Source organism: Trichomycterus rosablanca, chromosome 5 (genome assembly GCF_030014385.1).
Source record: "Trichomycterus rosablanca isolate fTriRos1 chromosome 5, fTriRos1.hap1, whole genome shotgun sequence".
NCBI lineage: Eukaryota > Metazoa > Chordata > Actinopteri > Siluriformes > Trichomycteridae > Trichomycterus > Trichomycterus rosablanca.
In genome coordinates, this window is record NC_085992.1 from 25,221,689 (window position 1) to 25,249,050 (window position 27,362).

The 27,362-nt window shown below is 39.4% G+C and overlaps 1 protein-coding gene across 1 annotated transcript in view; it reads left to right on the forward strand.

Annotated features, from left to right (window-relative positions):
• thada (THADA armadillo repeat containing) overlaps nt 1–27,362 on the forward strand; it is a 220,069-nt gene that overhangs the window by 176,723 nt on the left and 15,984 nt on the right. Inside the window, exons 32-36 of the mRNA XM_062995897.1 lie at nt 5,429–5,796; nt 14,152–14,276; nt 19,157–19,229; nt 21,442–21,601; nt 21,681–21,803. Coding sequence (XP_062851967.1) covers nt 5,429–5,796; nt 14,152–14,276; nt 19,157–19,229; nt 21,442–21,601; nt 21,681–21,803 — 849 coding nt within the window. The remainder of the gene's footprint in view (nt 1–5,428; nt 5,797–14,151; nt 14,277–19,156; nt 19,230–21,441; nt 21,602–21,680; nt 21,804–27,362) is intronic.

Consider the following 27,362-nt stretch of genomic DNA (forward strand, 5'->3'; position numbering starts at 1 on the left):
GTTCATGCATTAGCCTGTTTTCTTGAGCTGTTTACCTGACTTTACAACCAGGCTAAGAAAAACCTGGATCCTGGATTTAGATCAGTAAAAGTTGTTTGTTAGGATTATTAGGATGTTTGTCGGTAAGGAGGGATTGTTAACACTTCTTCATCCAACTTCAGACCTTGTTTAGTCAGTTGATTTTTATGAGATCAAGATTCTTGGATTTCTTTAAAAGAGTAAATAATGTGTGTTTATGGAAAACAAACCACTTTTGTAGGAGGCAACACACACTCATCAGGCGAAGGTATTTTGCTGGAGAGATTTGCTACTATGGGAATGTGGTTTGCTTCCTCTACACATGTGCTGCAAATGGCCTTCGGTTGCCTGTGTTCTGGTTTTTAATGTTTCTCTGTGTGTGTGTGTGTGTGTGTGTGTGTGTGTGTGTGTGTGTGTGTGTGTGTGTGTGTGTGTGTGTGTGTGTGTCACTGCAGTGGGTATAGACACACCATTGCTTTCTTAGATCGTAAACTTTTTCTAAAGAATAAGCAGTGAAATCCTGGATGCAGCACACACACACACGTGTGTGTGTTTGATATATACTGTATGTATGAAATACAAACACATCCAGTCCATTACTGTTTTATTCAGGCCTAGAACAGGTTATAACATAGATGAATAAGCTATAAAGAATTTTATTGGGTTTCATTTTTCTGGTTCGGCTCTGTTCTGTCAGTCCTCAGTCAGGTGTTAAGGAGTAACAAGGCTGCCAGTGACTGTTTTATACGTTTTTTAAATATTTTCTTATGTCTGTGCTGTTCACATGTGGGTTTTTTTTTCGTTTTAGTAGTTGGCAGTTGAGTATTGGTGGTTGAGGTGTTCAGTATGAATCAGTTTGAAATGCTTGTGCATGTGTGTTGGTTTATGAGCATGTGATTACAAATCAGAGTTGGGACAGCATGGAAAATACAAATAATAAAGCAACACACAGAGTTTTTTACATTTACTTGGACTTTTATTTGATTGCAGACAGGATGAACCTGAGATATTTCATGTTTTATCTGCTCAACTTCATTTCATTTATTAATAAACATCCATTCCTGCATTTCAGGCCTGCAACACATTCCAAAAAAAGTTGGTACAGTAAAGCATTTACCACTTTGTAATGTTGCCATTCCTTTTCACCACACTTAAAAGACATTTTGGCACAGAGGATACCAAGTGATTTAGTGTTTCAGCTTTTATTTTGTCTCATTCTTCCTGCAAACACGTCTTAAGATGTGCAACAATACGGGGTCGTCATTGTCAGACGTCCCTGGAAAAGATGACGTCTTGAAGGCAACATATGTTGCTCTATGTTCTCAGTGTACTATTCTGCATTAATGCTGCCATCACAGAAGTGTAAATGACCTTTGCCAAGGGCACTGACACAGCCCCATACCATGTCAGACCCTGGTTTTTGGACTTGTAGCTGATAACAGTCTTTTCGTCTTTGCTCCGGAGCACACGGCGTCCATTTGTTCCAAAAAAAGACCTGAAATGCTGATTTATCTGACCACAATACACGTTTTCACTGTGTAATGGTCCATCCTAGATGTCTCAGAGCCGTTTCTGGACATGGTTAACATAAGGCTTCTTTTTTGCACACTAAAGTTTTATGTAGCATTTGTGCATATAACTATATCTTAGGTTCAAACTGTCTGCAATCAAATAAAAGTTAAAGTAAATGTAAAGAACACTGTGTTTTTATTTTATTTGCATTTTCCATACTGTCCAAACTTTTTCTGATTTGGGGTTGTATATTAACATCAAGGAGCAAATTATGAGTCGGACCACCCATTGCCTCCAAAACAGCTTGCATTTTTTCTTGGATTCTTGACACTTGTTAGTTTGTGGTGGAAAGTTTAAATGTTATCCAAGATAGTTTTCCAGATTTTTGAGATCTCTTTAATAGAACTTTCAATAAAGGTTTACTCATTTTGAAATCTGGCGTTTGCAATGGTCTTAGATCGAGACTGGTGTTCATCAAACCCCATATTTTAGCAATATGTGTATGGACGGTTTTATCTTGAATAGTGCTGGGCAATACATTCAGTATACTGTCTTTGATTCCAATACCGTATGGATTTTTGGCTCTGGAGCGTTGTGCAGATTAGATACAGCTCATGAGTTAACCAGGTACCGTTACCATGACAGTGTTAACAGATGAGAGAGGCTTCCTTGATATGGTGGGGAAAAAATTAACAAAAACAGATGGAGGATGAAGTGAGGAAGACCAAATATGTACCGGAAGAACCTGCCAAAGAAATGAGGCGTGTCTTCAGTTTAGAACAGACTAAAACACTATATACTGTACAGTTTGTCGAGCCACAGCTGTTGCAAACAATGACATTACGAACACAGTAACAATCCACCTATGCAAGGACACGATTCCTCTATAGACAGTCGAAAAAGAGGCTTTCAGAGCAATAATTAAAACTCTGGATTCCAGGTTTGTCTTACGGACAAAAATACTTCCGGTCAGTTGCTAAACCAACGTCATAAGCGAACTGGAAGTGGAGATATTTAAACTCGTCCATTTTTCTACAGCAGACCTGTGGTCAAGTTGTACAGTGGAGTTTGCAAACATCGTTTTAACTTTTAAAGGGGGAGCTAAGGGTAATTGTATAATACTTTAACATTAAATAAACAATAAAAATTTTATTTATTGCAACTGTTTACGCGTACTGATTCCATCAGATATTGTTTCATTTTGTGGGGCCATGCAAAGCTTATAGTACTCAAAACCTTCTCTATATACATGGTGAAATTAAAACTATTTATATTCTATGTACTTATGACAGTAAAATAAGCCACAGACATAAAAAGTCCCGGTTATACAAAAAAACAAAAAACATAGAAACTTCTTAAAAAATACCATGATACAAATTTTTGGTCATACCACCCAGCCGTAATCTTGACTATGGGGCTATCATTAAGAAAAGAGTTTCCCTTATAAGGTGCACCTGGCCCTGTAAAATTGCCTCATATTTGTTGACTGCTTGAAGACCAAGCAAAGCAATTTTTAGACCTAATGATGCCCACCAGATGACTGACTACAGTTGGTGGCAGGCATTATGGGTTGAAGGCATCCTTTGTCCTCCTGAAAACATAAATCTTTCCAGCTGTAGGAAATCTGGTGGAAGTTGAATCAGACCGTATTACTTTTTTCTCCTCCATTGCTCAGGAATGCAGGTTTTGTGCTTCCTACACCAAGTTATTTGTCTTCATGCTTAGAACTTTTTTTTACAAAAGGTTTCTGAATGGCAGCAATTCAGTACGTTGTAGACTTTTGAAGCTTGCAACATTCTTGAAGTCTTTAAAAGACCAACCTTGTTGGGAGCTTCTACTTGCGACCAAGTTTTAGGTGTTGAAGCACAATGATATAACATGCAAGATAATGTAACCCAAAGCAAGAGTGTCTGACATAGAATTTGGCATAGGGTCTCTGTGTCCTTTCCTCCTTCAGGAATGGTCCCATACTCGCATATTGGGCCACATTGGGCTAATTTGTGCCTGGACCCTGGAAATCACTGCTTGATGCTATATTTAGTTTTGTTAACTCTGTTTGGTTAATAAAAACTAATGCTTAAACCATAAAATCATTTTAGTATTTGTTACTAATAAACCTGCATTCCGAGTAGTCACTGTTTTGGGCGGCACGGTGGCTAAGTGGGTAGCACAGTCGCCTCACGGCAACAAGGTCCTGGGTTCGATCCCCAGGTGGGGCGGTCCGGGTTCTATCTGTGTGGAGTTTGCATGTTCTCCCCGTGTCTTCGTGGGTTTCCTCCAATAGTCCAAAGACTTGTTCCTGTCAAGAATGTAACCAAAATGTAAAACATGACGTTAAAATCCTAATAAAACAAATAAACAAACTCACTTTTTTATCCTCTGTGGAACTTAATATGCAAGACTTTAAAGCAACACGATAAAACTAACAAAGTGGTAAATAGCAGCTCTACAGATTCCAGCATTTTAGCAGATATGCTAATATCCCAGTATAGACAGAATACCTGTTCTGCTAAAAAGCACCTTTCATTCCCTGAATCGGCGGGTAGCACTGTCGCCTCACAGCAAGAGGATCCTGGGTTTGTTTCCCAATTGGGGCAGTCCAGGTCCTTCTGTGTGGAGTTTGCACGTTCTCCCCATGTCTGCATGGGTTTCCTCCCACAGTCTAGAGGCGAATTGGCGATACAAAATTGTCCATGACTGTGTTTTACATTAAAGACTTGAACTGATGAATCTTGTGTAACCAGTAACTACCTGCCCTGTCATGAATGTAACCAAAGTGTGTAAAACATGACGTTAAAATCCTGATTAAATAAATAAATCATTCCCTGAATAAATTATTATAGTCATGCTTTATTTTCCTGACGAATTTGACTTGTGTGCTCTATGTGGCCAAAAGTATTGTTGGACATCCCATTTCAAATCCTTACCCTAAATATAGAGTTGCCCGCTGTTGTTTCAGTTGAAGACTTTGCTGTTATTGGTAGGTTTTTGCAAGATTTTGCAGTGTTTTGGAAATTTGTGCCCTTTCAGTCAAAACAAAAGCATTTGTGAAGTAAGGTGGACTAGCGTGTTAAACCGCTGCATCTCTCAAGCCTTTTTTTTTAATTAAAATCACTGTTAACTTTAAATGTACAGAATTTGTGCCACTTGTACTCTGTAACTAGTCTAAAAATCTGCAGACAGGACTGACTGTTACAGAGTTTTTTTTTTAATTGTGTTTAAATTGAAGTAAAAGTTGTACAGTGGTACCTTGTAACTCAACGTCCCCTAAACTCAAAATCTTTGAAACTCAGTGCCCTTCGTTGAGAAATTTGTACCCTTAAACTCAATGTTTTCTTTTAAACTTAGTGTGTTGTTTCTTTTTAAAAAATGTATTTATTTAATTTCAAATTAAGAATGAACAGTCGCTTTGTTCAGCACTTGGCTTGACCGGTGCGGTAAAACGTCATCAAAGTGTGCATTTGAGACGAATCTGCATTTGTGTGGAATAACCATTAGATTCACTCTGAAAGCTCCACATGTGTCTGTGTTGATCTGGATTTTCCTTACTGTTTCACTTTTAAACTTGGGGCTCTGAGAAATTGTGAGAATCAGCTTTTTTTCAGTGTTTTTTTATATTTGTGTTATTTTTGGTGTATAAGTGTCAAAGACAACCCCATTATTTCACATATGCCTAAAATATATGCAATTCCACGGGACCACGAAATGCATTAACAGGTTTCCCATACATCCTTATGGGGAAAAAATACCTTGAAACTCAATGCCAGTCCCAGAACCAATTTTACGTTAAGTTTCTAGGTACCACTGTATTATGGAAACATTACCATTACTGCTTGTTACTGACTTGTGACTCTTGTCAGTGCATCAGCATAATACAGTCTTCTGTTTCTCATTTCAGATTCTCAGCTGAAGAAACTACGCACGAAGACATCTACCATTCTTACGGACTCTGAGCTCTTGTCCCCCCTCAGCCCAGAGGAGGTGCACCTCTCAGGCCCCGGAGTCACGCAGTACCTGCAGAGCCTGGCATGTATGGCAACAAGCATCGCCATGGACTCACCTACTCTGTGGGGCACCCAGCTGACAGACGGAATGCTGAAACAATTGCTGCAGTCCTCATGTTATGAAGTTAGGCAGCTGGCGCTGGAGAAGCTTATGCAGAGTCTTGAAAGACAACAGCAGCACCAGTCACTGCCCTGTGATCTTAAGGTTTCTACCTTAACTTACCTGGCATTACATGAGCCACATCCCACATGTCTGGCCGAGGTGAGAGGATGCACACATTGTCAGCAGATACACCACAAACACGTGTCTTCATAAAGTTCTTGTTTCTGAACCTGCATAGTAAGCCAGCTAACTATCTAACTTAATTAACAATGATTATAAGGTTGTTGTTAACCTTACACCCAAAGGTATACTTCAATACATTTTTAATAATCAGAGTAAAATATTCACTCTATTTATTCATTTATACTGATGGATCAAAATAGACAGAGCAAGTGACAGCAGCAATAACCACAAACCAATATTCAAGAGCAGAAAAACTACCTCAGCCATGCTCCATATTTACTGCGGAAGCCCGTGCCATGATAATGGCTTTAAAATTTCCCTAAGGAAAATATAATAATATGTACTGACTCAGTCATGCCTTAAAGCAATTGAAACATGCAATACAGACCATCCAGTTAATAACAATGTACAAGGATCCATCCATAGACGATGGATGAATTACAACATAAAACTGTGCTGGATACTGGGACACGGTGGAATAAGTGGAAATGAAAAGGTTTATGAATTAGTGAGTGGGACATGCAAACAACTTCATGAGATACGTCCAATAATTATTAGCATTAAGCCAAGAATGCATCAAGAAAGATTAGAGGACCAAGTTCTACACATACAAAAATTACTCACCAGTACTTAATAAAAGGAGACATTTGAAAGATGCCAAACACAGCTTACAATAAAGCATACAGTGGACCCTTGACTTACGAATTTAATTGGTTCCAAAGGGCTGTTCTTAAGTCAAAATGTTTGTTAGTTAAACCTATTTTTCCCATAAATAATGTAAACAGAATTAATCCGTGCCAGACCTCCCAAACCCCCCCTTACCTAACCTCTCTAATGTCTTAAAAGGTCTTTTTTGTTATAAATACTAGTATATTTTCTTTTAAATCTTAAATGATAGAGTAGCCATTACTGTAATAAACAATAATAAACAACAATACACAGTAGTACTGTACATAAAACACACATCACATTTCAGTACAATACATGTGCTGTACCATACACCATAATACATCTATATTAAATAGATATTTCTCTATTATTTCCTTCTTTATTTCAATAGTGTTATATTTTGTAGGTGTAATTGCACGAAAGAAAGAATGCTTTCCTTCTTCTCTCTCACACTTTGTCCCCTCTGCCTGATACACAGTGACAGCTACTGGCAGGAGTAATTATACAACAACAAATGTAATAGACTTGTTAATTTTCTCAGCACTGCGCTTCCTCTGCACATTCTTTGTTCACCGGAAAAACACGTCCGCTGTCCGAATGTTTGCTCACTGTATATACTGTATATGTATATATATAGAGAGAGAGAGAGACGGTTGGAGTGAACTTGTTTGTGGCGTCACGTGTTTCGCGAATTTCTGTTCGTAATCCGAAATTTGTTCGTACGTTAAGTTGAAAAAGATTGTTCGTATTCCGAAATTTTCGTATCATAAACCGTTTGTAACTCAAGGGTCCACTGTATTCTGATCGAATGCCCCAAATACACCAGAGAGAAACAGCACCTACACATACCTGGAACTGTTAAAGAAACCCTCAACCAAGAAAACACAATTCAATTTAATTCTCATGTATAAAGTGGTGTAATAGTAAATAAATATAAGGTTGTTTATTAGCATGAAGTCCATGTAATATGAAATAGAGACACAGACAGAAATCCTACACCGATCAGGCATAACATTATGACCACCTTCTTAATATTGTGTTGGTCCCCCTTTTGCTGCCAAAACAGCCCTGACCTGTCGAGGCATTGAGTCTGACACCTTTCTATCAGAACCAGCATTCACTTCTTCAACAATTTGAGCTACAGTAGCTCGTCTGTTGGATCGAACCACACGGGCCAGCCTTTGCTCCCCACGTGCATCAATGAGCCTTGACCGTCCATGACCCTGTCGCCGGTTTACCACTGTTCCTTTCTTGGACCACTTTTGATAGATACTGACCACTGCAGACTGGGAACACCCCACAGGAGCTGCAGTTTTGGAGATGCTCTGACCCAGTCGTCTAGCCATCACAATTTGGCCTCGCTCAAATCCTTACACTTGCCCATTTTTCCTGCTTCTAACACATCAACTTTGAGGATAAAATGTTCACTTGCTGCCTAATATATCCCACCCACTAACAGGTGCCGTGATGAAGAGATCATCAGTGTTAATCACTCCACCTGTCAGTGGTCATAATGTTATGCCTGGTCAGTGTATGTGTCCATTTGAAAAATGCAAGCTTGCATGTTATTAGTTAAGTAGCCAGTTAGCTGTTTGCTGCACAATACTATACAATACAGTAACTGCTGGCAATGTCATGTCAATGAGTGTGCAGGTTAATAGTAAACCTACAATTCTGATCAATCAATTTTAAACATATCCTTTTCCCAGATTTCCCAGAGTTTGGCATGTTACTTATTTATAATCGCGTAGTTTGCCCTGAAAAAGACGTTGTTTGATTAATCTGGTATGAAAAAACTACACTCTAATGGTCTGTATGGAGAGAAATGGAAATGTCAGAGTGTATAGAGTGATCCTATAGATCGATCCTATAGATCAAGGCCAGGGGGTAGTGTTCACAAACAAGAACTTGGTGACTGGGCCCCCCACAACCTGCAAGGTAAAGGATATGGACTGGGTGCGATGCCAGTCAGGCCGCAGTCTGTAAACGTCACGGCAAGTAAATAACTCCAGTCGCTCTCATTTGAGATTATATTCTGGTTTATTTATAGTCAGGTGATCTCTGTGGTGATGCTCATTCTTAGTTTATAGTGCCGGGGATAACAAAGATTTATGGGCCGCTTAAGTATTTTAAGATATAAGATGCAGGCTAGTTGAATTACAAAGCCAGCGCTGGCCCTTTGTACATTCCTGCTTTAACATACCAGTCCTAATTACAAAAGCTGCTCAATCATTTTAGCTTACAGACCTTCCAGATATTTGGTGGCATTTCCACTAATGGACTAAATCCAGTTATGTACCATTGATTATTTTGCCATTCCTATTATTAAGCACAGACATCAGACCTATTCAAAGCATGTTTGCACATGTGTCTGCACATACATGGGTGATGTGTGTATGTACGCTCTCTTTGTCATTGCTGCCTGCCATGTGTGCACATGCGCGTTTTATTGGCCAGCGGATACCATTTAAAGCTCTGCTGGGAAGTAGCTCCTGCTTTCTCCAGGGACTCCGGCATAGAGAGAAAGACGTCAGTTCCACTAAAGCTGACTGATTTTTTATTTTTTTTGGTGCTTCCTGATAGGTTTAACAGTTGGAAGCTTTTCTGTAGCAATGCAAAGCCAAATGCTGTCCACTTGGTGGGTGAGGGGCATCTTTTAGATATTAGGAGCAAAATGCCATCTAAGAGTCCCCGGCCTTGTAAATTAGTAAATTGGATAAATTTTTTTTTTTTTTAAGTATCTACAGCATAATCGCTTTGCGATGGTCAGCTGCACAGATGGGTCAGCTTTCTTCAATGCCTTCTGTATTCTGTCATTTGTAGTAGCCTAGCCCCTGCTAATGTAATACACATTGCAATGTTGTCAATCCAGATCTTTAAAAGATAATTAAAATACAGAGGTCACCTTATTTGTGGAGTTCCCTAATGATCAGCTCTTGGTTCTTGTTAAATACTGCATCAGTAATTAATTCACTCCGTTTTTCTGTTTAATGCTCTGTAGATGATGCACTAAAGTCTCACAGAACATACACTGATCAGCCATAACATTAAAACCACCTCCTGGTTTCTACACATACTGTCCATTTTATCAGCTCCACTTACCATATAGAAGCACTTTGTTGTTCTACAATTACTAACTGTAGTCCATTTATTTATGAGTGGATCAGACACAGCAGCGCTGCTGGAGTTTTTAAATACCGTGTCCACTCACTGTCCACTCTGTTAGACACTCCTACCTAGTTGGTCCACCTTGTAAATGTAAAGTCAGAGACGATTGCTCATCTATTGCTGCTGTTTGAATTGGTCATCTTCTAGAGCTTCATCAGTGGTCACAGGATGCTGCCCACGGGGCGCTGTTGGCTGGCTGTTTTGGTTGGTGGACTATTCTCAGTCCAGCAGTGACAGTGAGGTGTTTAAAAACTACATCAGCATTGCTGTGTCTCATCCACTCATACCAGCACAACACACACTAACACACCACCACCATGTCAGTGTCACTGCAGTGCTGAAAAAGGTATGTAGAGAAACAGATTGACTACAGTCAGTAATTGTAGAACTACAAAGTGCTTCTATATGGTAAGTGGAGCTGATAACATGGACAGTGAGTGTAGAAACAAGGAGGTGATTTTAATGTTATGGCTGATCAGTGTATCTGCCTTTTTTGACAGCAAATGGCAAAGCATTTAGGAACCTGTTCAACTAACCCCCCCTCAGTGGCCAGTTGATAGCACAGCTAAGAGTCAAAGTCAAGACATTGATATCTCAGCAGTGGTGGTAGCCCATTAGATCGCTGCTCCACCTGTGTGCTCTAAAAAATGAATTCTTACAGGCTTTTGTTATTTGCAGCGTTTATTTAACCCGTTTTCATATTTTTTTTAACTTTAATGTGCCTTACATGCACTTTATGGCTATACCTTTGTGGACAACTGCTTATAAACTTGCTGGACATCCTATTCCAAAACCATAAACATAAATATAGAGTAATTTTCAAGAGGAAAAAATGAAGTAAAAATAAAAAAGAACAGTTATGAGTTAAGGCAATGACGTTGGTTGTGAATGCCTGGCACAGTCTTAAAAAGCACTTTTTTCTCTCCATCCATTGCTGATCCAAGACACGTCACATGGTGTGGCCTGAACTAGATGTGTTTTACTTAGAGAGATGATGGGATGAGAAAAAGAAGGAAAGATTCTGGCACACTTGTGCTGGGATCTATCTGTCTGCACCCTTGTGAGGGATAAATAAATAGAACATCTATGAAAGACGGTCTGGACTCTGGAAGAGTAATGACTCAACTGCAACTGCTTTTAAAGGGGGGAATTTGGATGAAAAATTGACCCCTTTCCCTTTCTTCTCATCCCCCTTGCTACTTCACTTTTAGCTAATGCTTTTGGGATGATGCAGAACAATACAACACAAGTTGTCACATTACTGAAGGTTGGTCTCAAGTATGCATATGATAGTCAGGGATACATTAAATGTTGGGCTAGTGATACTTACTAATACTACATTTGTTGAATGCAGCAAATGTGATCAGATATAAATATCTGATTATGGCCAGACAACTTGATTGAAGTATCTTTAGAACACAATTTATTTTCACAGGCAGCCATAGTGAGTACCCACCAACAGTGGTCTGAGGAGGGACAAGTCATAAATCACCAAAAGGTTGTTGGGCAGCCAGGACTATGGCTAAGGTTATGGCATCTGGTATGAAGGGCCAGCTGTAGCCTAGTGGTTAAGATATTGGACCAGTGATCAGAGGGTCACTGGTTCAAGCCCCACCACTGCCAGGTGGCTGCTGTTGGGCCCTTGAGCAAGGCCCTTAACCCTCAATTGCTCAGACTGTATACTGTAACTGTAATGTAAGTCGCTTTGGATAAAGGCGTCTGCTAAATGCTGAAAATGTAAATGTATGAACCAACAAAATGCTTACTGTAGCTCAAATTGCAGATAATTTTAATACTGGTGATAAGTAAATGTGTTACAACACAGTTCATCCAATCCTTTTGTTAACGGGGCTGTGCGGTCACACACCAGTTAAAGTGTTCATGCTTATTTCTGTCCAGTTATAAACACTTACAGTGGGCACACAGGCATTAGTACAGTGGGCACACAGGCATTAGTGGGCACACAGTACTGGATATATAGCAGTGGAGGAAGGTCAGCTTGTCTGACAAATCGTGTTGTTCTCCAAGATCATGTGTACAGCTGGGCACATGTCTATTGTTTACCTGCAAATGGCACCAGGATGCACTGTAGGATAATCTTCTTTGTACATAGTACATACATATTTTTAACCTAATTTCTGAAATTAGGCCTGTATGTGTTTATTTAGCTAAATTGGCGTATCTATTAAATTTGTTGAACTCATTGAGTATCTAAAAACAAAAAATACTTTTTCACAGGGCTGATGGGGGGGTCTCTTATGACTTTGTTTTACCAAATGTGTTGTTTTCCCTTTAATATTGTTTGTTTACCAATCTGAAATGACGCAATGAGGGTGGCACGGTGGCTCGGTGGGTAGCACCGTCGCCTCACAGCAAGAAGGTCCTGGGTTCAATTCCCAGGTGGGTCCCTTCTGTGTGGAGTTTGCATGTTTTTCCCGTGTCTGTGTGGGTTTTCTCCGGGAACTCCGGTTTCCTCCCACAGTCCAAAAACATGCAAGTGAGGTTAACTGGAGATACTAAATTGTCTATGACTGTGTTCGATATAGCCTTGTGAACTGATGAACCTTGTGTAATGAATTCCAGATGTTTATACACACTAGAGCTCAAACCACTGAGTTAAGACTCACCCTTAGTGCACATACGCACATAAAATAGTTTATTTTACTGAAAGTATACTGACATTGTAATACAAGCAAATAACCTTATTTACCTCATTTTTATTATGAATGACGATGCATTTAGCTGTTTTGTGTCTGTATGTTACACTGTGAAAATGATTTTGCATTATGTTCCAGTATAAAGGTAAAACTCTGTTTAGCATCCAGTAATTACTACACTAATGCCTAGTTCACACTACACGATTTTGACTGGTCGGCACTAGATTTGCCGGCTCTGGAGCAACTCGATGTTCGCTCGGCGTTCGAAACTCTCAATCGCTATGTGTGAACTGTTCAACAACTTGAGCCGAAGTGAGATTTCTAGCATGTCAGACAGTCATAGCTCAGTGGTTAAGGTACTGGACTAGTAAACAGAAGGTTGCCGGTTCAAGCCCCGCCACCACCAAGTTGCCACTGTTGGGTCCCTGAGCAAGGCCCTTAACCCTCAATTGCTCATCGTGTTCCGCTCATTGTGTAAGTCGCTTTGGATAAAAGCGTCTGCTAAATGCTGAAAATGTAAATGTCAGATATTTGAATCTGAGTTGCCCGACTGGCAATGAGTGCTATGTCGAACAACCAATGAGATTGCAAGATATGGGGTGAGGGGAAACACAGGGGAGGAGTGTAAAAAGGTGGGACGGGGCATAATGTAGTTTATATCAGAATACATCGGTACACACACAAGTTTTACAGTATTTCTGACCTTATCATTCTCTACAAAACATAACACCAATGTTGCATTGAAAAAATATTTATTAACCTCCAACTCACTATAGAACAATTCATGCTGTTCGTGTTGCCAAATCCACTCAGATTCATTTCTTTCTTTTTTTTCCTTGATTTTACGCTGCATATTACCGCACAACTTTGATCACTCGCTACTTGTTGACGTGCATTTTTGGACGTGGTATCATTAAACCCCTCGTTACTTCTCGCATGTGTTTTCATGACAAAATGTAGTTTGGAAGACCAGAGAAGCTCGCCTGCGATTCCAGTTGGTGATAGATTGTGTAGTGTGAGACCTCCTATCGCCGATCAGTCGTGTAGTGTGAAATACACAACGACTTGAAAGACTCCCGATTACAAGAGATCCAGTTGTGTAGTGTGAACTGTACAGCGACCTGACGACCTGACCTGTCAGAAAAAGCTTGGAAATACTGACTTCCATCTCTATTTATTTATTTTATTTATTTTATCTATTTATCCCCCCCCCCCTCTTTAGTTAGTGCATGTGTTGAACCAATTCTGCTCATTTCCTTTATGTTCAACTTACTATTCTACAGTACATTACTGTCGTGTTCACTATATTTCACCGATTTTTATTTAAGGATGCATAAAGCTTTGATGTGAAATTCTGTTAAGTTTTGTATTTTATTGAAATATGCTATAATTATGTCAGGTATTGATTAACTGTCAACTAGTATGAATTCCTAAAACTAACAAATATTTAATAACGGTGACAATCAGAAAGTAGGAAATTCTTTTTTACAGCACTATGCGCACACATGCTGTTGGCCCTTCTGGCTTATATTCTTTTGTAACTTTGATATCACAGCACTGGTAAGTGGTCTGCATTAGACAGGCATTATGGTTGAGATTCTTTTTGGTTCAATACTGACTCATAATTTACATTGATAAAGAATGTTGTCTATAAACAACTGAAAAAATAGCACTGTTGACCATAGAGAGTACACAAGTCTGTGCGTCTGTGCCCTTTCTCCAATAACACCTGTAATTTATCGTCATTTCTAAGCCTGAGGAAAATGTCACTTTTGCTTTGTTTTGTTTAGATAAAGTGCTTTCTTTAGACTTATTTCTCTTTCATCTCTTGTTTCAGGTTCTGCAAGTCCTCTGCATCCTCCCCCTGTCATACTTCTTGCCGTGGCAGGACAGTAGTGTGTCCCTAACTGAGGAAGAGGCTCTAGATCATCTTCTTTCTGTAGCAGAAGCCTCTACACACAGGTGAGCTCGGAAAGAATAAACCAAGCTTATTAGTGTGTTTGTTTTGTATTTTGAGATCAGTTAGAGTTCTCATCTATTAATTTCAGCATGGCTTTTTAGTATTTAACATTAGTTTCTGCTGTTAGCATAATATCCTCAGAAAATAGATCACATTGTTGATATTATCAACTATATTTATAGATTTTTTTTAATTGGTTTATTTTTAATTGTATAAAACTATATTGGGTTTGGGTGATGTATTTTGATTAAAGCATCAACTCACCTGATATTAGCTAAACCCTTTACCCAACCTGCAAAAGCTAGGACTTGTGTAAAATGCGCCAAAGAACACAAATCTGTGAAATCTCATGAAGAAATGACAATGTTGTAGCTAACCAACATTATTCTGTCATAAGCAGAAACTAAATTTGGATTTGATGCATGCAACACACTCAAAGTTTGAACAGGTTTAAACAAAATAAAAGTTTCTGGAACATTAAGTAACACCGTTTTAGAACATTTCTCAATACCTAGGTGAATTAGTAACAGGTGAGATTAACAAAATAGCTAATGGCTCACTCTTGTTTGCTTTTTAAGCTTGCCAGTAACTCCTTTTTAGAATGCTCTCCTACACTCCAGCTGCTGCTTATTTAAAATACACCAAATTGGCATTTTCAGCTTTTTTTCCCACACTCAGATGTGAAAAGATTTCTTGTGTGTATGAACACCTGATCCTGATGAATAGCGGTGGTTACAGATTTGGGTATGACCACAGTGGTGGCAGAAGGCTGCTTGTAATGTGCCGGCAGCGAGGGAGGCAGTGGTTTCAGATGTGAGCTTCTGTAATGAGAGGGACCACACATACATGTGGTTAACAGCACTCTTGTAGATGCCAATCACCTATTCACAGGCCAGAGAGCACATAAAGGATATTGATTTTCAGCCGTTATAGGCTCACAGCTTTCTGTGTGTGTGTGTGTGTGTGTGTGTGTGTGTGTGTGTTTGTTTTTGTGTTTAGTACTTAGGCCAGTACTTGTTTGTGTTTACAGCAATACACAGTACATGTGTTCCTGTATCTTTTAAGGAAGGACATTTTTATTTATGTTAACATTTATTCAAACAGATTCTAAGATTTAAGTAGGTGGCTAAAATCCTCACTCAAAACTAGGACTGGCTCGATACCACTTTTTTATGTCCGATACCGATACTAATCTGATACCGTCATTTCTCCTCTCAAACAACTAAGCAGTAATAATTCATGTCTCAATGCACTATGGTTAAACTAGCTATCTAAATAACAATGCTCAGACTGTGAAACTAATATTCTAAAAGAATACATACAGAACCTACAACATCACATTTATGCAAAACAATACCGAGTATCGGATCTGTGCCAGCCCTGCTCAAGTACCTTACTTAAGTAAAATACAGTACTTATAAAATACTGACTGATATAAAAGTAACATCCAAATAAGAACTGAAGTCTGAAAAGTATATATAGAATAAATATTACACTTACCCAGGTATTTGTTATACACTATTATATTTATGAACAGAATTGCCAGTGGATGTGAAAATAACTATTTAACTTCTGTATAAGTCAAAATGTAGTTAAGAAACAGGTGGCGCAGCGGTAAAACACACTAGCACACCAGAGCTGACATTTTGAACTCGTTGGTGGCTACACGAACAACGATTGGCTGTTGTTCATACAGGGTGGGAAGCCAGATAAAGACCTCATAAATGGTGCAATTATGACCTCTGCTGGCTGGTTGATGGCGCCTGCACAGAGTTGAGGAATAATGCATTGATTAGGGTGTGGCTCTCCGTATACAAAGCTGATCCGCATATGAACTCGCCTTGTGCAGGTGAAAAGATGCAGTCAGCTACTGCACACGTGTCAGAGGGGGCGTGTGTCAGTCTCGCTCTTCTCAATCAGAAGTGGAGATCAGCATGAGTAGAGAAAAAACGTAATGCAGTCGGGTGATTAGATACGACTAGATTGGGAGGAAAATTGGGAAAAATGCAAAAACTTAAGTAATAATATAATTCTAATTAATAATGTGGGCGGCACGGTGGCTTGTGGGTAGCACTGTCGCCTCACAGCAAGAAGGTCATGGGTTTGATTCCCTGGTGGAGCATTACGGTTCCTTTTTGTGTGGAGTTTGCATATTCTTCCCCATGTTCATGTGGGTTTCCTGTGGGTGCTCTGGTTTTCTCCCACAGTCCAAAGGCATGCAGCCAGGTTAATTGGAGCTGCTAAAATTGCCCTGTATGTGTGTGTGTGTTTGGTCTGGTGACCTGTCCGGGGGTGTTACCTTTTGCCCAGTGAATCAGACCCACTGCAACCCTGAATAGAATTAATGAGTGTAATAATGTATGAATTACAACACATTTTGAATTTGATGCATGGAAAAAAGTTGGGATGAGGCAAAAAAGGATAGTTTACACTGTTTTGAAACATTCTACAATTAACAGGTAAACTGGTAACCCGATGAGGGTATTATGACTCATTATTAAAGGAGGATCCACCAAAGGTTCATGCTTTGCAAGCAAAAATAGGTCACGGTTCAGTACTGTGTTCCAAACTTTGCCAGAGAATTGTCAGAAAGTTTAAATAGAACATTTATAATGCAGGCTTGGACATTAAGTCTGTATGTTATTATCTCCATAATATTGTAAAAGATTCAGAGAAGAACATACACCGACTAGGCATAACATTATGACCACTGACAGGTGAAGGGAATAACACTGATTATCTCTTCATCACGGCATCTGTTAGTGGGTGGGATATATTAGGCAGCAAGTAAACATTTTATCCTCAAAGTTGGTGTGAGCAAGAAAGCAGAAAAAATGGGCAAGCGTAAGGATTTGAGCGAGTTTGACAAGGGCCAAATTGTGATGGCTAGACGACTGGGTCAGAGCATCTCCAAAACTGCAGCACTTGTGGGGTGTTCCCCTGCAGTGGTCAGGATCTATCAAAAGTTGTCCAAGGAATGAACAATGGTAAACCGGCGAAAGGGTCATGGGCTGACAAGGCTCACTGATACACATGGGGAGCGAAGGCTGGTCCGTGTGGTCCGATCTAACAGACGAGCTACTGTAGCTCATATTGCTGAAAAAGTTAATGCTGGTTCTGATAGAAAGGTGTCAGAATACACAGTGCATCACAGTTGCAGGGCTGTTTTGGCAGCAAAGGGGCGGCCAACACAATATTAGGAAGGGGATCATAATGTTGTTATGCCTTGTCGATGTCAGAAACCACAGTTGAATGTCAGTGACAGTTGAGCCCTCAGAGCATATTACATGAAAAACTGTCATGCTACTCTGGTATACTTCATAAAACCATTGTCACTTAATGTAGTTTATGCCTGCATCAGAGTGTGTAAACATAATCATGTGTGTATGTGTGTGTAGGCATGTGGGTGTGTCACTCAGGGTCATGCACCTGGCGGCATGTGTGTGTGTGTCGGTCGTTTGCAGTATATGGGTTTAGGTGCCCCCAGTCTAAATTACATGCATCCTTCCATTTCACCTCTGTATAAATACCCAGCCTGCAGTGTAGAATTACAAAAGCGGTCCCTTTCAAAAGCAGAGAACACCTTTGGCGAGCCAATCTTCCAGTCTCAAGTTCAGTATTGTGAAATGTGTGTGGGTTATTCTCAGTGATGATGTGCCAGTGTTTTGGAGTGCAGCAGTTGCTCTGTGATTAAGCTGTGCCATAATATTTGATGTTTGTGCATGCTGCCGTGTGTAAGAGAGTGTGATTGGGTAATGTTGCCGCACACTCGTTCTTTGACTCATGTTACTTCTGGAAGCGTTGTGTAATTGCACATTTGGAGGCTGTGATTCAGTTCCAACACTCTGTAGTTGAGTGAATGGTGTGTTTTTTGGCCTGTTGCTTTATACACTGATCAGCCATAACATTAAAACCACCTCCTTGTTCCTACACTCACTGTCCATTTTATCAGCTCCACTTACCATATAGGAGTGCTTTGTAGTTCTACAATTACTGACTGTAGTCCATCTGTTTCTCTACATATCTTTTAGCCCCCTTTCACCCTGTTCTTCAATGATCAGGACCCCCACAGGACCACCACAGAGCAGGTATTATTTAAGTGGTGGATGATTCTCAGCACTGCAGTGACACTGACATGGTGGTGGTGTGTTTGTGTGTGTTGTGTTGGTATAAGTGGATCAGACACAGCAGCGCTGCTGGAGTTTTTAAATACTGTGTCCACTCACTGTCCACTCTATTAGACACTCCTACCTAGTTGGTCCACCTTGTAGATGTAAAGTCGCTCATCTATTGCTGCTGTTTGAGTTGGTCATCTTCTAGACCTTAATCAATGGTCACAGGACGCTGCCCACGGGGTGCTGTTGGCTGGATATTTTTGGTTGGTGGACTATTTTCAGTCCAGCAGTGACAGTGAGGTGTTTAAAAGCTCAATTGGCATTGCTGTGTCTGATTCACTCATACCAGCACAACACACACTAACACGCCACCACCATGTCAGTGTCACTGCAGTGCTGAGAATGATCCACCACCCAAATAATACCTACTTTGTGGTGGTCCTGTGAGAGTCCTGACCATTGAAGAACAGCATGAAAAGGGGCTAACAAAGCACGCAGAGAAACAGATGGACTACAGTCAGTAATTGTAGAACTACAAAGTGCTTCTATATGCTTCTATGAGCTGATAAAATGGACAGTGAGTGTAGAAACAAGGAGGTGGTTTTAATGTTATGGCTGATCGGTGTATATATGCAGCACTGTTTAAAGAAATCCATGTTTTTTAACTGTACCATAAGAGATGTTGCATAGCACATTATCATATCAAAACATATTGCACATGAAAGTATTGAATGTAATAACTTTGTGTCCATGCATGTGTGTTTTAGCTTGGAGCTGCACTGCGCTGCCCTCTCCTTGACCTCTCGACTGATGGTGCACCTAGCCAAAGAGACGCCGTTGGTAAGGAAGATGAGTGGGAATGACGGCGTGAGAAAAAGAAAGAGAGGGCCATTGTCTGGGAAAGCAGGCTTGAGTCTCAGATTATATGTTCTTATGTCTACAAGGCTTAACGATTATAATTAGTTGAGTCGCACCTAATGCAAAGTTTTTCATCTCAGACACTCAAGTTCAAAGAGTTTCAGATTTCTGCATTTTCTTAAAAAAGCTGTGTATTACTCTGTTGACCCTGATGACATCAAACACATTATGCCAACTGATAGCACAAACAATATTTCAGATTTAGCAACTAACAGTAAGGTAAACAAATTGTCTACAAATTCAGTACCGTCATTACAATCAAGGCAATGCATTATTTAGCATGTTTTACCAACATTTGTCTTCGTGATTGTCAACAGCAAAAATCTCTGAATTTATTCAGGAATTTAGCTCAGCCTCAACAGCCAGATTAAAATATTTGCAATTTGTCATAATTTAGCGTGAAATTATAATTTAGCTTTTGGGTTGTAATCACCTGTGGTTTTTCAGTATGTAAATCATTTACATAATTAGTTAACTACATATTAATTACATAATAATTAATCAATTATCCTAAAATCATAGACTATTACAGACAGACCACACAATAGAAGCTACACTTAGTGCCTATTAATTGAATTGAATATAAAAATAAGAAGGCCAAAATATTATTTTGTCATTAACTTTAATATATAAAGCACAGATACATTTACAGTGGTACCTTAAAACTCAACATCAGTTGGTTCTGGGAGTAAGGCTGCCACGATTAGTCGACCTAGTCGATGACGGCGACGCTAAAAATGTGCCAGCGTCAATATTTTAAGTCGATGCATCGTTAAAACTATATTGATAAGTGATCCTTTTTAATTTCTACAATGTTTACATTCATATAACTATTTATATGATTTTCTCAGCACTACTTGCTGCGTGCATGACCTACGTATTTGGTCCAGTCACTGGTTGGCGGCAGTCTTAAAGAATGCCGTCTGCAGCAGTCAGAGGCCGATTGTAGAGAGCTTTCAAAGAAAAGCTAAAAGTTTTCCAAGACTCAAATCATCAAAAGTTTGGGAATACTTATAACAAAAATGTGGTTTGTACACTGTGCAAAACTTTGATGGTATACCACAGCACCACCACCCAAATAATACCTGCTCTGTGGGGGTCCTGACCATTGAAGAACAGGGTGAAAGCAGGTTAAATAAAACAGATGACAATGAGTGTAGAAACAAGGAGGTGGTTTTAATGTTATGGCTGATCAGTGTAAATACTTTAAAAGACACAGATCACTGCTCCCCTCACCAGGAGAAGCAAAATGGAGATGAGATTTAAGACCTAATTACCTCGAGGGGAGGACACGGTGGCTCGGTGGGTAACATTGTTGCCTCACAGCTAGAAGGTCCTGGGTTCGATTTCCAGATGGAGCGGTCTGGGTCCTTTCTTTGTGGAGTTTGGATGTTCCTGTTTTCTCCCACATTCCAAAGACATGCAAGTGAGGTGAATTGGAGATACAAAATTGTCCATGACTGTGTTTGACATTAAATACTTGAACTGATGAATCTTGTGTAACCAGTAACTACCTGTCCTGTCATGAATGTAACCAAGTGTGTAAAACGAGACATTAACATCCGAATAAATACATAAATTGGAGATACGAAATTGTCCATGGCTCTGTTTGACGTGAAACTTGAACTGATAAATCTTGTGTAACCGGTAATTACCTGTCATGTCATGATTGTAAGTAAAGTGTGTAAAACATGACGTTAAAATCCTAATAAAAGTAAAGAAAATTATAACCTTCAGTCAACAGGATTGTATAAGTGGAAGAATATAAAACATTCATGCATTTTAATAACTCGCTTTGGCCAAAAATAGCATGTTTTTGAGCCATGATGAGATTGGGAACAGCTGTTTTCCATGTTTGTTAGTTGCTGAGATGTTTGTGAGAGGTCATTAGGCTGTGATTAGCTGCTAGGTGTGAGGTGAGGAGTGTGGCTCTTGGTAAACATTGCTGGTTTGCTTCTGCAATGCTCAATACAAGCTGTTCTAAATGCAAATAATTCATTATTTTTACCTGTAAGTCCTTCTAACCAAATAGACAAATATAAGATGATGAAATATAAAGTAGTGCTTTTGGGACTATAGATGGCTAATTTCATTTGGCATGTTATATTATTAAGGCCTGTTTATTTGTGTGTAGGAGGATCTGGGTGGGGCTGTAGTTTCTCATGTTAACCGCTGGGTGGCGCTAGTGACTCAATGCTGTAGTGAGGAACAGCCAGGTGAGGTCAAACAGACAGCCGCAGAGATGCTTGTGAAGGTCACACCAACCTTCCTCACCTCTACCAGCCTGCCCTTGGGTAAGTGTCTTTCCAATCTTAGATGTGTGTGTAATCAAGAATGGAAATGAAAAGTCGTGGGTGTGTGTGTGTGTGGCAGGTATCACTCACACCCTGGCGCTGTGGCAGAGTCTCTTCAACTTGCTGCAGGATGAAGACCAGGATGTGAGAGAGAAAGCTGCTGACTTCACCTGTCATGTGCCGACACATGTCGTCAGCACAGGTACGCATAGAGACGAAACTCACAGACACACACTAGCCAACTTTTATAATAACATCAATTAGTTGCATGCAGTCATTAAATATACGTATAAATTAAACGATAGAATAAATGGAAGCTACAGTACACAGCACAACCTACCTTAACGGTTGAATATAAACTTAGAACATCATCCAGCAACCTCTGCGTCCACAGAATTGGTTGGGAGTTTTCCAAACTCAGTTACCCGAGTAGTGTTTTAGCTGCTTTACACTTTGACATCTTGGACATTTTAACTAACTGATTGCTAACTGAATTGCCGTACGATTATTGGACCGCTTCATAGTGGCCGTAAATTAGGTAGGGCCTTACTTACTGTATAGTACCACATTTGGACAGCTCATTGGACCAGTTTTTAAAACTGTCAGGGTGGCATGACAGGTAGTGTGATTTTCTGGTTTTAATTTAATCTCAGGACACCCTCTGGTCCGGTCTTTCAAAAAAAATCCATGGTTTCATGCTTCATTGTACACCGATCAGCCATACAATTAAAACCACCTCCTTGTTTCTACACTCACTGTTCATTTTATCAGCTCCACTTACCATATAGAAGCACTTTGTAGTTCTACAATTACTGACTGTAGACCATCTGTTTCTCTGCATGCTTTGTCAGCCCCCTTTCATGCTGTTCTTCAATGGTCAGGACCACTACAGAGCAGGTATTATTTAGGTGGTGGATCATTCTCAACACTGCATTGACTGACGTGGTGGTGGTGTGTTTGTGTGTTTTGTGCTGGTATGAGTGCATAAGACACAGCAGCGCTGTTGGTGTTTTAAAACACCTCACTGTCCCTGCTGGACTGAGAATAGTCCACCGACTAAAAATATCCAGCCAACAGCGCCCCGTGGGCAGCATCCTGTGACCACTGATAAAGGTCTAGAAGATGACCAACTCAAACAGCAGCATCTCTGAGATGAGTTTACACCTACAAGGTGGACCAACTAGGTAGGAGTGTCTAATAGAGTGGACACAGTATTTTAAAACTCCAGCAGCGCTGCTGTGTCTGATCCACTCATACCAGCACAACGCACACTAACACACCACCACCATGTCAGTGTCACTGCAGTGCTGAGAATGATCCACCACCTAAATAATACCTACTCTGTAGTGGTCCACCCCACCCTCTTTTTTTAGTCCGGTCTTTTCCCACACAGCAGACTTAGTGGCCAATTTTGTCTGCTGCAGGCACTGGCTATTAGGGGGCGCCCATAATCTCAGCACTGCTGTGCTAGTGGAATATCCTGCTCTGGCACTTGGGCACCTGTCTTTCGAGCACTTTGTGTTTTTACCTTTGAATCCATTTAATTGCTATTTTCTACATGTAATCACCCATAATGGGGGGGGGGAATAAATAATTAGAAAGAATAAATAATTAGAGATTGCTACATCAGCAATGAAAACGCTACTTTTTTAAACTGGTTTTATTGTCTCCAATCACCCAATCAGGTGGGAGCAGCGTCTTGTTGCAGCGAAAAAAGGTATTTATTTGAAAGTAGTACACTTATTCTATTTTAAATCCCCCTGCCGGTCCGTGAAATTATATCTTATATAAAAACGATCCGTGGTGCAAAAAGGTTGGGGACTGCTGCACTAAAGTATTCATACCCTTCAGTGTGGCAACCCATACATAAAGATAGGTAGACTGATAGATAGATACTTTATCAATCCCAGAAGCCTCAGTAGCTCATTACATAGATTAAAAGTAATAGTACACACTACAGATTCACAGTATACTAACAAGTACCTGCATAATAATAAGAACAACAACACACTACAACAACAGGGCCTGCGGGTGCATATGGAAATGTAATTCAGTGTACAATGTAAGGTCTGTAAAGATGTTCGAAATGTGGTGCTTTTGTAAGAAAGATTAGAACATGAATTACTACTTTTGTTGTGTGCACCAACTTAAAGGGAATCGATTCCTTTTATGGCAGTTAGCAGATATTTTAATCCAAAGCGACTTACAGTTGTGGATAATTATGGTGCGAGCATATGAGGATTTAGGTACTTTAGGTACATCTCGGTGGTGGGGGTGGAATTAAACCAACAACCTTCTGTTTACTAGTCCAGTATCTTATCCTCTGAGCTACCACAGCCCTACATACACTATATGGCCAAAAGTATTTGGACACTTGAGCATGACCTTGTTAGACATCCCATTTCAAAAAACGTAAAATAGAGTAACCTCTGTGATCTTTTCAGCTTTAACAGCAGACACTATTCTGAGTCTAAGGCTTCTCACAAGATTTTGAATGGACAGAATTCCCACAGGCATACTTTAGTCAAAAGAGCATTTGCATGGCTGAGCAGCGATGTTGATCAAGACTCAAGATGTTGATGAGTCAAGACACTGAAGTTTTTTAAAACCAAGCTTTTCTTCATGTCCTTATAGAGCTTGCTTTGTGCACAGGGGTAGTGTAAAAAGGACCTTCCCTAAACTTGCTGCATAATTGTAAGCACATAATTTCCTTTATATAATTTATTTATTACACCTGTTAGCAATTGTTGTGCCTGAAACACATGAATTCAATAATTAGAAGGGGTGTCCCATTACTTCTGTCCATATAGTGTATCGTGAACATATGATTACATGTGTACGTGTATTTCAGTTCACTGTAAACCCATATGCTGTGTTAATGTCAGTGTCTGACCCTTGGTCAAATAGAACCATGTTTATTCATTCACTTATATTTGCATATACAATTAATGCAGTGATGAGGCTTGAAGCTGTGATTCTGATTACTAGTCTAGTACTCTAACCACTGAGCTACCCCTGCCTGTGTATTTATATGTATGCTGTGGCTTTTGAGACAATGGGACTAAAGACTTAAGCCTTTTTAAATGCTTGTTAGATAGTTGGACATGGTTAACAGGGCATCTGGTAGTCAGCCAGGGTGTGATCACATTTCAATGATCTATATTTAAATGTTTACCAATATTCAAATGATTGTGCTTTTTGTGCCCAGTAGAAAACTGTCCGAATCTTTTAATAAGCAAGGGTGCTAGTATCTTCATAAACCAGGAGGCATGTGTTTCCTTACTACTTTCACTATACGTGAAATAAATTACTGAACAAACACAGTTGATTGATTGTTTTACTCACAGAGACTCAGAGAACTGATCATTAGATTGCTGAATTGCATTTACACTGTAAGTGGATTATTGCCCAAATCATATTTTCTGGTTTTATTTTACATGTAAATATCCATAGATTCTAAAAATGTTAATGAATGTTTATGAAAAGATGTCAGTATCTACAATAATTCCAATAACACAACACCCATGGTTGCAATGAACTTAGTAATTCAATCCATATATTTTCCTGTATCATAAGATAGTCTGTGCAGTTAAAATAGAACAAAATATGTGTATTATACAGTAGTGACTCCTGCTTCAACAAATACAGTATTTACAGTGATAAAGACCCAAAGAACTCAGGTGGGGGTTAATTTTTTTAGGGGGTGGGGAGGTGTGAGTTTCTCTTTACAGCCTCACTTGACAGAGCAAAAGAACAGAGGTGTAGACTAGAGGAGGATCACTAGGACCAGGCCTTTGAAATAAAGGTGTCAGATTTGGCAGTGCAGAGAGCTGGAATGACTCAGCCTCATAGATCAGTCAGATAAAAAAACTACGTCTCTGCCGGCACGTCTTTCCAAGGCCTGATAAGCAACTTCACACACAGCCGAGGAGGCGTTATCTAGGCCAAGATGGGGCCAAAGGGAGCCTTGAAGTGGCCTTAGATACAGTAAGCCGCATCTGTAAACACTGTCACAGCTATCAAAAAAGCTCAAGCTGTTGTTCAGTTCAATAGTGCAGTAATGTTTATCAGTTTTATTTATGTTAGGGACATGGTTATCAAGCACCTTTATTACTTTTGTTCAAATTTGCATAATAACTTGCTGCACCACATTTAACAACAATCAGCTTATATAATTTATTGCAACAAATTAATAACTCAGGCAGTCCAAAAGTGGGTGTGCATATAAATGTGTTGTAGTGAGTAGGTATATGGTTGTAAGATTATTTTAAATATGTTAAGTCTTGCTATAGTAAGGATAATGTAGAATGATATTTATAACCCCAAATCAGAAAAAGTTGGGACAGTATGGAAAATTCAATGAAAAAATGCGGTTGCTGGTTTATTGCATACAATTAAAAGTTTGTACATTTTGCTAGTAAACCTAATTTGCAAAGGGGTTAAATAATTTTGATTGCAACTGCCCCATGATAATAATGATAAATTATGTCTGTTGTGGGTACAGCATGCATCAGTGGCCACTTCAAAGATAAACAGGTTGTTACTTTAAACTTAAGGAACCTCTGGTCTTATTACAGAGCCACTATCTAAATATTAAAGCTATACATCCGTAACAGGTGATGAAAAAGCAATTTACCCATTAAGATATGTCCAAGTGTAACATTTTAAAACTGTATTTTGGGGTAATTTGCCCAAATACCCCAATCTATGTTGTTTTTCTGTTTACCTGTCTAAATGTTGAGTAGGTTTAAAGGGTAAATGGAAATGCCTCATCATGCCTATAGCCACTGACGCCAGCTTTGTTAGTTTTAAACATTATTAGAATAGGGTATTCGCCAAGCATATGTCCTTTAATGTGATGTTGGGTCTTTATTGAATTTATTACTCTCATCTGTTGTTCAGGGACTGGCTAAATGAACTTTGCACATAGAGTTGCCCTTTTCCTTTTGATCTTTTGATCATTTCCCTTTTGTCACTGTAATACTAGTTTCCCTCCAAATAGGATCCTGCAACAGTGTGACTGCTAGCAAATGCTTATAACTTGACACTTGGGTGATACTTTTCCTAGACAGGTAAATGTGTGGTATAGCCAGCCAGTAAATATGTGCTATGGCTTGATAGGGGACAAACCAGCTTTTTGATAATGCAGTAATGCTATTTAACTTTGTGGCATGGCCTCCTAATTCTCCATTAGTAATGATTGATAAAGCTGGTGACTTACTTGCCTACATAAATAGGGCTAGTTTAAATGCACTTTCTATTATTTAAGTAGATGTTCATTTGTTGACACCAGCACCAAAAGAAATTCATTGTACACCTGGTACTTGGCGAAAATAAAGATTCTGATTCATACGGCTTAGCTTAAAGCATTCCAATCAGAAGTAATAGTTAAAGATTTATACAAGTCATTCAAGCCAAGTCCCATAATCATATAAACTATCAGTTGTTATGAAGGACAAAGTACAAAGTATCAGTCATTGTTGCTGGACCAGTACATTATGTTAATCAGTAATTTTGTCTGGATGGTCAAGATTTATCAAAAAAACAGATCTGCCATAAATGTAAAGCTGACCAAACAAACACAGGTAGAACTGTCCACAATCATGTTTTACACTGGGATCCACTTTGAGAAAGTAGACCCTGCTTTAAAATCATAAGCTTCAAGCTAATGTGACTAATACGTCTCTTCCAATTACTGAGAACACGAAAAAGAACAATTCCTGCAATCATTTAAATTACAATACTACCATGAAATAGAGGC